At 46.9% G+C, this 12,924-nt stretch overlaps 1 protein-coding gene across 1 annotated transcript in view; it reads right to left on the bottom strand.

The window, feature by feature from the left end:
• The window catches only part of LOC119463509 (lipase member K), a 37,441-nt gene that overhangs the window by 3,250 nt on the left and 21,267 nt on the right, over nt 1-12,924 (bottom strand). The window contains exon 9 of the mRNA XM_049655249.1: nt 131-199. Within this exon, the coding sequence (XP_049511206.1) occupies nt 131-199 (69 nt within the window). The remainder of the gene's footprint in view (nt 1-130; nt 200-12,924) is intronic.

The following is a 12,924-nucleotide window of genomic DNA, read 5'->3' as shown; positions in this document are numbered from 1 at the left end:
TTTGAGTGTGAACTTGCTGAGACCTTAGCTCCGACTAGGCAAAGAAATACTTGGCATTTAAAAAGGTGGTATGGTGCTGCGAGGCAACGTGAAGTTATTCGCTGTGGAATCGTTGTGAGACGGTACTCACCTGACCGTAGAGTTTCAGGTTGCCCCATGCACCGTAGCTGTACTTGCGGAATTGCTTCGCTCTCCTAATCTGCATTTTATCCAAGATGGGGATAAGGAGAGAAAAAATATTGAAAATACTGTCATTCGTTGGGCTTCGGAGGGTATTATTTATTCAATTTTACGTTAGCGTACGTCAATTCTGCAATAACGCTTCTCTATGGAGCACGCTGACGCCACTTCAGTGCATCGAATCACAATCATGTTTATTCAGTGTCTATAGAGTAATACATCAATGAAAACACAGGACTTCGCAAAACACAGGACTGGAGGACCTCATGTCTGGTAGTACAAATACAAAGAGCATGATGAAGCAGCGAGGTAGAAAATAGACGAAAACTAATGAGGAAACAATTATACATCATAATATTGACCACTTAAAGCCGACAGACAATGAAGCCAAGGAAAGCATCTGGGAAGTTAAGTGTGGTTGAAATTGGAATGTAGAAAGTATTGAAGAAAAGGCAAATGAAAGTGGACGAAAAAATAACTTGTCGCCGGCTTTGAAGGATCATTACTAACAAAATCGAGCCCCTCGGTTCCCCTTCCTTTCTCGATCGTAATAATGAGTAATTGAAATGAACACCCATACAAAATGTAGAGACGAAATGCACAGGACAGCCCGGGGAAGGAGGAACGAGGAGTAACTGAAGGCTCATGCTTTCGTGCGAACTATATGTGAAAGGCAACAACAAAAAATTCAGAGCCCTTCCACTACTGTGAAGATGGAAGCCAGCGAAGCTGTGACTATGGTGGGTCTGCTGAAGTGAATATTGCTATAGCGAGTTTATATATTACCATTATTTATTGTATTGATCGTCTTCGGCATGTTCGTCAAAGAGCAGGGACACCGGCGTCTTGTTTTCGCTATGCGCGATGGCCAAGTAGTGCGTTTGCTGCACCAAGTCCGCCCCATGGAAGGAAAAAAGGCAATAAGAGGTGAAAGGCCGAGAGGTTAACCAGGTTAAGTGTCCGGTTCGCTACTCTGCAGAGGGAATGGGCTAAGGGCAGAAAAGATTAGAAAACAAGAGAAGTATAAAAAGAAAAGAAAAACGAAACGCATCAGTCCGCACATTCTATAGTTTTTCACTAAGTCCTGTTTCTTTTAAAAAGCGTTTTAGCACATTTAAAGCAGTTTATTCCGACGTCGGCTGGGACCAGGGACCAAGAATTCTGGCTTCGGTAAGGGGCCGGCTGTCTATTTTGTTGAGCGTGGTGCTGAGGACTTTCCTTTGTGCACTAAAGCGGTGACAATCACACAGAAGCTGTGCTATTGTCTCTTTGCACCCGCAAGTTTCATAACCTGGACTTGTGGCCATTCCGATAAGGTGGGAGTACGCGTTGGTAAAAGCTACTCCAAGCCATAGGCGACAAATGAGAGTTACCTCCCATCGTGGTAAGCCATGTTGAAGGCGGAGCTTCAGATTAGAATCCAAGGGACAGAGGCGCTGGTTTTTAAAGTCCGTTAAATTCCAGCGGCCTAACGTAAGCTCGCGAGCAAGCGCACGGAGCTTTCCTGCTGCGTCTGTTCTGGACATAGGGATAGCGACGCAATCGGCACTGTTATGTGAAGATCGAGCGGCTGCGTCTGCTTGCTTGTTTCCAAGGATACCACAGTGACATGGCAGCCATTGAAAGATGACGTCATGTCCCTTGTCAACTGCCAGATGGTAACTTTTGCGTGTGTCCGCGACAAGTTGATCGTGGGGTCCACGGCGTAGTGCAGAGAGCAAACTCTGGAGGGCAGCCTTGGAATCGCAGAAGATAGGCCATTTCTGGGGCGGTTCCTGATCGATAAATTTCATTGCTGCACACAGAGCTGTAAGTTCGACAGTCGTCGATGTCAAGTTGGAATGTCCGGAATTTTATCACTGTATATTTCGCTGGGACAAATACTGCAGCTCCTGAACTGGAGTGCATGACCGACCCATCGATGTAAACGTGTAAGCGGTCACTGTGGATCTCATGTAGCAGCAGTAATGCTGCCTGCTTCAATGCTGGTGACGGCATTTCTGCCTTCTGCTTGACGCCTGGAATGGTAAGGCATATTCTAAGTGAATGCAGAGACCACAGTGGCAACGAAGGCCATGCTGCTGGGACGTAATTCGATGGTAGCGATGCTCCGTGAGCAGTCAGGAGACGGTTAAACTCGTATGCGGCCTAGTTGTGGGCAGGCAAGCAGGATGGTGAAAGGGCGTCCTTGCGACATGTCGAATATGCACTCTTAGAGCGTCGACTGCAAGGTACGTTGATATAGGGTGGTCATGTGCTATGGCGATTATGGCCGCTATGGATGCACACTTAGGGAGCCCGAGGCACGTCTGTAGAACTTGGGCTTGCATACTCTTTCGTGTTCGAAAGTTCATTTTACGGGTGCTTCCCAGCACGGGCAGCTGCATCTTAGGAAGCCCATAAATAATGCGTGGTACAGCGGTAGCATCGATTGCACAGATGCACCCCAGGACTCTCCGCCGACAAATTTGAATACCTGCGCTATAGGCTCCGTACAGTGAACAGAGGGCGCTACAACCGAATACGGCAAAACGCCGTGCAGTGCCAATGGTGGTAGGAATGTGAAACACTGAGACGGGCGCTCCGAGCCCCGCGGCAGCGACTGAACATGTTTCAACGCGCGCGTGACGTTCAAAATGTCGCGTGTGTTGTTTTGCGGCTTTAAGCCGATAAGCTGTATTGAAAATTACTTTCGAGCGCCTATAGGCTCCGTTCAGTGAAGTTTGCTCCAAGTTTGCGCCAAGCTGTATGTGGCGGGCCACGTTTACGACGCGAAGGAGACCGACGGCGCCGACTTGAGGGCGCCGTCGGTCACTCTCAGCAAGGGAAACAAGTGTAGGACGTTTCCTTGCAGGTAGGGAGAACATGCATGCATTTTTATATCAGCAAGTGGTTTTGACGCATAAGCGGAAGCGCACACGCTACCGCGACTTATTAGAGGAAAATCTGCGGGGCAAGTTAAACGAAGACGAAGAACACAAACAGGACGGGAGCTTGCGGCGCATTGCAACTAGCTCAAACCAAGATTATGCTACCGCGACGTTTGTTGAATGAGAACAGTCCCAAATCGACATTCGGTGATTACACGTCGTTTTTGCTACGTTGCCAGGTATTACGGTGTGTGGTCACAGAAATGTCCAACTGCAGCTCTGCTATTTACAGTATTTCGTTCATTTCGTGGCCTACGTGCGCAGAAACGCATTTTTGCAAATCTATAAATGAAGCGTTTCTAGGTGTTGATTTTTCCTTTATTGGCTACTCCGCCGCTCACGAAATGTTTGGAGCAGATCCTGCTCGTCTGCTTCGGCATCCACGGCGAGCCGTCACTCTCGCCGAAGAAAGGAAGAGGAGCATGATTGCGAATACTACGCAGTTCATACTGACGACACAGTGCCCTATGCATGCGGCCGCAAGCAAGAGCGCCCATGCAGTAACCGAACGACTTCTTCACGAGACGGTAAACGAGGCAAACACGCCACAAAGCGCTGACGAGAGAGAGCAGTCTCACGGCGGGCGCCATTTGGTGAAGGCATTTGAAGTTTAGATGTTACACGCACCATCACTACCCCAAAAATCAACGCAAACCGAGTTTACTTACTTCGCTGAAAGTATCACAGAAAAACGCAATCCAACAGTAAATTACCGGACTGCAAGCAAATCAACAAAGATTCGCATGCAGCCTACAAGAGCATTTGAGGCGCAAATTCGCGCGTAAAATTTCGCGCTACGCAAGCTTGCTGTGCAAAGCGTGCTCCATACACTTCCAACCGCGCTAAACACACAAGTACAGTTGCAGAACCTCAAGCAGCTAGACCTGGCTAGACCTTAAAGCATATAGTTACACTGACACTAGGAAAACGCTTTTTTCACAATTACTTAACTCTTTCGAACAGCAACAATCCATCTTTTTCGTCATTCTTGCTCCCACGGGCGGCCAAGAAATCGGTACAATTTCACGCCAGGCTGGCCTTCGTGGCTGTGGCAGTCTTTTACGCAGCAGTACCGGCACTTGTCCCTCTTCCGACGCTTTCAGTCGACGGATTAGAATTAGTCGAGCTGAAGGATGACATTGTCTCAACGCCAGAAAAGACCGAACAGCACTATCGACGCGGCGCCTACGAATACCCATGCGTGCTTTGGCCGTCTCATTATTGTTGGCGGCGCTGCGACAGATGGCGCAGCAATCGCAGCAAACTTCACTGAACGGAGCATATTGCAGTCAACCTCTTTTTCATATATGAAATATGTGGCGTCCAAGACAAATCACGGTCGATGATGACTCCAAGGAAGTGGTGTTATGTTTCCCAAGCAATTACTTGTCAATTTATGCGATTATGCCGTCATTGAGACAAGAAAGCTCTTGGTCCGAGGAAAATGCGACTAGTTTTCTTCCCTTGGAGTCCATCTTCACACTCCCGCAGAGCGGGTAGTGTGCGTTAAAATCTCCAATAAGGATCCAAGGGCCAGGTGTTGCGGATAACAAAGCACCCAATCGTTGCGTGTCACAACGACAGGTCGGAGTCGCAAACTACCAATATATGCAGTGACGAGAGTGAATGTAAGTTTCTTTGTTCTTACAGTTAAACACACGTATTGGTCGTCGTCATGAGGCACAACTGAATGTAGCACGCAAGTGAGTTCACACCGAACATAAACGACGACCTTGCTGACGACGGATGAGAAAGCTTCATAGCCCGATAGCCGTATTATAGTTTGAAGGTTTGATTCGCAGACGACGATGATGGAAAACTTCTTCGCAAAATAGAAAGGTCGAAAATACGAAATTCTTGATTTGAGGCCTCGAGCATTCCACTGAAAAGGGATGCTTCCTTGACATCTTTACGGAACGACAGCGGTGAATGAGCCATGATGCCATTCAAGACTTGCAAGTACTGGATTCATCGCGTCCAGTACCTGCAGTGCGCTGCGAGCATTCGGGGTGTTTAGGTTCGTCAGTAACGTACGCATCACATTCATGAGTGACTTCAGCATGGCGATCACTTGCAAGTCCTGGCCTTCTGCGCGGACTGCTGCAGGGCCTGCTGTCGGGCCATTCGTAGTTGTTGGACGATTCGTGTCTCGTGGTTCTGCGAGTTGGCATGACTTCGGTAAAGATGGGCATGCTTCATTTGAGTCATCGATGGCGGGCGTTCTTCTCTCATCGGCGCTGGTAATGCACGAGGTCAGCGGTTGACGAACAGCCTTCTCCGGATTGTGCACTTCCTTAGAACTGCCACAGTGTTTTCTTGACTTGTGGTTCCGGGAACGTCGGCGCCGGCGTCGCACTTTAGTTGCGGTTTCTTTATGGGTCGAATGATCTCTAACCATCTGCCTCAAGATATTCTGCTAATTTTCCTATAACTGGCAATTTTTTGAAGTCGCATCGTGCGCACCCTTGCGTGTGACTCGGAACAACCTGAGCATATGCCTGGTTTCTTACACACAACGCTCACGTGTCCAATTCTCCGACAATTGCGACACTGTAGGGGCTTGGGCACGAAAGGTCGTACAGTATGACGAAAATGGCCGACCTTTACGTACGATGGTAGGCTATCCCCTTTAAAGAGGCGCTTCACGCAAGTTGATTTGCCAATACGATGAGCTTGTATTATGGCAATGCTCTCTGTCGTTGTTTTGATCAAAATAGGCAAATCACTGTCACAAATTAAGACGTCGATGTTGTAAACCACTCCTGCAGTGGTTTCCAAGGTCTGAGGAATGTGGCAGCGCACTTTGATGTTATCTAGCTGCGTATTCTTCATCAACGGATCCAAGGCACTTGGGTTAGTAACATCGATAGCTAGGACGTTCTTGCGATTATTGATTCGGACGTCTTTTGTCTCGCCTGGAGCGAGACACTCCAGGTAAATAGAGATGGGCTGTCTATTGAGTCGCTTGAGATTGTCCGTAGCCGCCTCGGGAACGAAGATAATTGTATGCTCCGGAGCTCTCGGCGTAGGAGTCACAGTCGACTTACTTGATGCGAAGCATCCGCTGACATTTCGCCTTTTCGCTTTCCGGCGTGTGTAGACCTCGAAGCCTTCATCATCCGAAGTGGTGTCGCTCGAGGGAGAGTACAGCTCGTGTCATCGCTGTCAGCTTCGCTCCGAAGGCAGTTCCTCTTCCTTGGAGTAGCTCCCGCAGATGCTGGCAGGTCTGGACAGCGCTCGAGCGATTCCACGTCTATCGTCGAAAAAGGGAGCGGCGACTCCCAGCAGAAACCGGCGAAAATGTATAATATTCCAGAGAGACCAAAATAGTGATGTGCAGAACAACCACTTCGTCGTCTCCGCCCCATCGTCATAGACTAGCGTAAGAGCCACAGCGTTCATAGCCGCGGCACACTGCACGGCAGCGTCAGGGTCATGTAAGATCTCTCCCGCTCCTGCTCTCGGCGGCTCATACCCACATATCAAACGCTGGTATGAGCCACACGTGATTTCTTTCTTTCTCTCTTTCTTTCTTGTCCCTGGCTCACGTGATTTTATTATCGTTAATCGTGACGTAACTGACGAGCATGTGATGTTATTGATGTCATGACCTATCAGTCATGTTAGTCATCCGTTTTGACAACTGTTCTAAGGCACAAGTGGCAGAAAACCGCCATGCACATGGAGCCAAACCACAATGGAGCCAAACCAAAATGCTGATGATAGTTTTTTTTTTCTAACGCGGACACGATCCTGGAGGAACTTAACAGCTTCTCTGTAAAACAGCTTTGAGTAATGACCAACTGTCCCTTCATAACAATGACTCAGCCGTCGAAAGGAGATGCGGGGCTCGAGACAACGCTGAGATAAGTTGAGAATAATAATAGGAGGCATTAATGGGCGCAAACTATATACAGGGTGATCGAAATTAAGTTGACAGGCTTTGTTTTTTAAATTAGGCTCTTAGACGTACGCGCAGACCACCTCTACAGTAAGGTTATGCGCCCAGGGGGACACAGAATGAAGCGGTAATTATTGATGTCGGTGGCGTAATCACCAAACATTGAGTAATTAAAATTATAGTGGCTGCAGTAAGAAGGCGTGTTCGTATTGAAAAGTTAGCCGCAATCGTGTTTCTACAGTTTCATCTGGCAGAACTCTTCTCGCGCATCCGTACTCCGAGATATCGAACTGCGAAGTTTAATTGCCGTTCGCAAGATTACGCGTGCAAGACAGTGAGAACCGACGCAAAGCTTCCCTTTTGGGACGTGCCTGCTGTGTACGGTGTTTAGTTTGACATTGGGGTGGAGGCATAGCCAAAAGTGTTAACTAGCACCCTTTCAGTCTTGGATTACGTAATCGAAAACTGCAGTACTCGGAACCGCTATCGAAACACGGAACTGATCGAGTGGCCTATGATAATGACAGCAACTGCGATGCCGAGATAAGGCAGCCAGTGCTGAAGCCGGGGGAAGGGGGGGAGGGCAGTTTCAGTTTTGCGGTACATGAGGTATATATATATATATATATATATATATATATATATATATATATAGGGAAATCAGAAGCACAACTTCGCGGTTATCTAGGGTTTATTATTTTCCCAACAGTTTCGGTCGGTGGACCGACCTTTTCAAGGTCGGTCCACATATATATGTATATATATATATATATATATATATATATATATATATATATATATATATATATATATATACATACAGGGTGTTTCAGCAAACGCTTTAAAAAATCCTAAAGGTATGATTCTTGAGAAAAATAGGAATTATCTGCAGGAGCAAGCTTTCAGGTTCGGCGGACGTCAGAAATTATGAAACACAAGCGAATTACATAGTTAATTAACTAGAATTGTCTAACGACCTTTTTAATTAGCGACGTTTGACAGTTATTGCCAATGGGGAGTTTGTAGCTACGGAGATGACGATGCAGTATAAGTTTTTAAAGCACAGAAAAAGTCACTCTGTAAAGCTCTGCAGCACTCAAAAATCAAGTATTTTTTCCCGCATGAAACCGAAACGTGGCGAACATGGTGCGCCGGTAATCTAGTGCAAACGCAACGTCCGCTGATGACGTGTTGCATTGATTGCGGCGCCCAATTCGAAATGTCTGTGGTGATTCCCCAGGCTAGGGAGCCTCAACGCTCAGCTTAGACCACGGCTGGCGTTATCTTTTCTTTCGTTGGTAGGCGCAAGATAGATTCTAGCCATTGTCCACTATACGGTCACCCACTTTGGGAGCCCTGGTAGGCGTCGCCGGCAGGTTTGCTTTTGTTTCTTTGTCTCGACCACTTCTGATGTCGCTACCTGACGAGCTAGATGTGAGGCGTCACCATCCGTTCATTCACTCGTTAGGTTCATCTGCTGTTCTTTTATAATCGCTACGTGTTAGGAAGCGCATGAGACAAAGGAAATGTTCGTTTGCGGAGCAAGGAGGACGTTCGCGGCAGTGGCTGCATGCTGTTAGTACTTGTGGCTTGTAGCGCCAGTTTTACAAACGCGTTGACGTTTCCCTTTAAAGTGCGTGTTATGAGGGTTCGCGTGCGACAAAACCATTGCATTACCACTGGACTACCATTGCACTACCATTGCATTACCAGTCCATTTCAGGATCAAGGTTTCAAAGCCGCAGCGTTAATATTGTGCAAGTGCCCGCGCCAGCGCAACTGCAGTACTCCGCTGCCGAGAAAGTGGACATTGTGCTGGCTTATGTGAGCGCGCAAAAGGACGTGGAGCTGGCATCGATGTTGTATGCTGCCCAACATCCTGGCTGTCGTGTGCCAGCTCGCCCTACATTCGTATAGATATTTAATCGGTTTAGGACCACTGGATCAGTCCATGCACAGAAAAGGAAGCGACCAGCCAGTGCAACCGATGATTATGACAGCGACGTACTGGCATACGTCGCTGCCAGGCCGGAGGCAAGCGTCAGGTAAATTGCCAGCGCATATGGAGCGAGCCCAGCTTAAGTTTGGAGGTCACTTTCAAGACACAGCTGCCACCCATATCATGTGTGTCTTCACCAAGAGCTGAGACCAAGAGACTTTCAAAAACGGCTCGATTTTTGCAACTAGTGCCTTATTCAATGCGACGTAGATCCGGAATTTCTAAAGAGAGTGCTTTGCACCGACGAGGCGTAATTTTGTAGGGATTCGAATGTCAATTTGCACAACGCACATTATTCTTGCGATCAGAATCCCCACTGGCTTCGTGAGCATAAGCACCAGGTAAGGTGGTCAGTGAACGTATGTTGTGGCATTTATAACGGCCGTATTCTTGGTCCTTATTTCATCGACGGAAACCTTACTGGAAAGAAGTAAATAGAGTGTGTTTTAAAGGGCGTCGTCTCCGAGTTTGCCTCAAGGTTACCACTGGCTGCGCTGAAAAAAAATGTGGTTCCAGCACGACGGAGCCCCGCCGCATTTTTCGTCACCGCCTCGTAAATTCATTGACGAGTCCTTTCCCGACCAGTGGATTGGGCGTGGTGGAAGCACACCTTGGCCGCCTAGGTCACCCGATTTGTCACCCTTGGACTTCTTTCTCTGGGGATATATTAAAAATGTGGTTTTGAAGATGGAACCAGCCAACATCGAGGATATGAAGCAACGTGTGAGAATCTCCCTCGACAACATTTCCAGACAGATGATTTTATCTACTATGAACTTCATGAAAGTGCGCCTTCGTCTGTCCATCGCATTGGACGGAAAACAATTTGAGCAAATCATGTAAATATTCTGTGTTGTCGTCCAAAATGATATTACTCTCGTGGAGTGTCCGAATAGGCCTACAACCAAATGAAAGATTGAAATAAACTATATTTGTTCATTAATGTTTGTTACATTGCTCAAAACTGCTAAACATATTATGAAGTCAAGATTTCCTAATCCTAGGCCAGCACCTTCAACAAATGGGAGGGTAGCTGGCACGAAACAACGTCGCGCTACAATGCGAAAAACTTGCCAGCTACGGATCCCTCGTTTATTTTAGCTGTGAAGCCCATACCGCGTAAAATTAACTCCTGTCCCATTCGACATGCTTAGGGCCCATATTCGCCACGTTTCACGGATGCAATCAAGCTCTCTTGCCTCCCTGCCAGAACGACGACCACAGGCGTCATTCTCCAACGTGGTCAGCATTCATAGTGCCTCCCTACCATCGGGGTTCACACCCTCGACACGTTCACCGTCAGCGTTGTGGTGTTTAAAACAACCTGAAGTGCGCCTTTACGTTCCAGGAATAAGAAAAAAGACGGACCTGCCTACTTTGGCCTTGAAGCAAGCAGCTCTCGATTGCTTGCACTCTTTCTACTCTGACCGAATCCACATATATACGGATGGCTCTTCCACTCAGACCAGCTCCACCGGCGCAGTGGTTATACCATCACGATCAATGAGCATCACATACAAGACTTCTCACGTGACATCATCGACCGCTTCAGAGCTTGTTGCCCTCCGAGGTGCCATTGCTTATATTAACAACCAACCGGCTAATCGGTGGGTAATATTATGTGATTCAAAGGCGGCCCTACAATGCCTTTTGTCAGCTCTCCGTCGCGGGTCCTGCGAACAACTCGTCTCGGAGATACGAGAAATGCACCACCATACGATCGCAAAAGGACACGACATCGTGTTTCAGTGGCTGCCGAGTCATTGCGGCATCACCGGCAACGACATCGCCGACGAAGCTGCTAGGAAAGCACACGAAGGAGCAAATCTTGTTTCTGTACTTTTATCGAGGACTGACGCAGCCCAACACCTAAGCAAGCTAGCGCAAACTATGACATTGGAGAAGTGACATACAACTGAATTCGCCCAACATTGGTTGCATTCTCTCGACCCATCTATGCAGCTGCGGTTGTTGCCTGGATTTGCGCGAAATGAGGAAACAATGCTGTGCCGCTTACGCTTGGGTGTTGCATTCACCAATGCTTACACGTGTTTAATTGGAATGGTTGATAGCGCCGAGTGTAATGCCTGCGGTGTCGATGAGACTATAGAACACCTATTATGCTACTGTTCATCTTTTCAAAACGAAAGACATGACCTCTGCAACGTTCTCAATAGGCTAGATAAAAGACCGTTCACTTTGAGCAAGATCTTGGGACCATGGCCTCGAATATCACAGCTGCAGAAGGCCACAAAAGCGCTGCTGCGATTTTTAAAAACTACAGGACTGAGTGACCGTCTATGACCCGGACTGATTGATCATCAGTGATAGAACAGAGATCTGTTGCTACGTCGGCGATATCAACAGTGGACTTTCTATTCTTCTCTTAATCTCTCTCTCCCCTTTTTCCTTCCCCCAGTGTAGGGTAGCCAACCGGGCTCAGTCCTGGTTAACCTCCCTGCCTTTCATTAAATCATTTTCTCTCTCTCTCTCTCCTGTCCCAATATCGGCACCGCTAAAAAAAACTCTGCACTGTCACAAAAGTGTGGCTTTATTCTTTCAACGAAGCTAGCGTAATGTGAGTAGAAATTAAAGGACTGCTTCCAGAGGCAACTCCCCTGGCAGAGCACCAGGCCAGGGCCCTACAGCATCTTAAAATCGACAACTGCGTAGTTAGCGATGGCTAGCCGCTTTCTTGCGCCTACCAACGAAAGAAAAGATAACGCCAGCCGTGGTCTAAGCTGAGCGTTGAGGCTGGGGAATCACCAGAGGCATTTTGAATTGGGCGCCGCAAGTAATGCAACACATCATCAGCGGACGTTGCGTTTGCACTACATTTCCGGCGCACCATGTTCGCCGCGTTTCGGTTTCATGCGGGAAAAAATACTTGGTTTTCACGGGCTGCAGGGCTTTTCAGAGTGACTTTTCTTTGCTTTAAAAACTGATACGGCATCGTCGTCTCCATGGCTACAAATTCGCCGTTGGCAATAACCGCCAAACGTCGCTATTTAAAAAGTTCGTTAGATAATTTTAGGTAATAATTATTTAATTCGCGTGTTTCTGACAATTTCTGACGTCCACCAAACGTGAAAGCTTGCACCTTAAGATAATTTCTATTTTTCCCGAAAAACCTACCTTTAGGATTTTTGAAAGCGTTCGCTGAAACCCCCTGTACATATATATATATATATATATATATATATATATATACATATACATATATCATGACTGGTTTCCCGCACTTCACACATACACTTCCTTCCACTGTGGCACACCTAATGGGTCATTTCATTCTGGATTAACCAACAATTTCGCAAACATTACAGATATACCTGAGACAATTTACACATTTATTTTGTGCCTTCTGCATTGCATTGTGTACTGAGAAAAAAACACTTTGCAATATTACCGGCTTTAGCCGGTGCCACAAGCACTCGCAGTGTTCAAATATTTGAAATAGTGATTATTTTGGCAGTCGCATCACTTCATTGTCTTACCATACACAGCATTTGAACGGCCGGATCATACAATGTGCCTTGGAAAAAAAATGGTGATTGATGCCTTCTGGCTCAGCTGGGCAAAAACAAGAAATTTTCACCAAAATGCTAGAAAATTTTTGGGAAGAAAACTAAACGGGGAGAATGAGTCTTGAGCTTCAACAAACATGTCGAAATGTTTTCAGTTACAGTGGAACCCGGATATATAGAACCCACATACAGCGAATTAGTGTGTATAACGAACAGCAGTAAATTCCCCTCGAATACCTTTCTATACAATTTTTATTTTATATATCGAAATACCTATATATAGAACTTTTTTGTCATGCTCTTCAGATTGGTTATATCCGGGTTCAACTGTATATCGCGTGACGGTCGAAAAAACGCTGGTTGATTTGGCGTGGAATGAGCCGTAAT

This window comes from Dermacentor silvarum, chromosome 9, assembly GCF_013339745.2.
Source record: "Dermacentor silvarum isolate Dsil-2018 chromosome 9, BIME_Dsil_1.4, whole genome shotgun sequence".
In the NCBI taxonomy this organism is placed as follows: domain Eukaryota; kingdom Metazoa; phylum Arthropoda; class Arachnida; order Ixodida; family Ixodidae; genus Dermacentor; species Dermacentor silvarum.
Note: the sequence above shows the minus strand (reverse complement) of the source record. Positions and strands in the feature narration are given on the sequence as shown.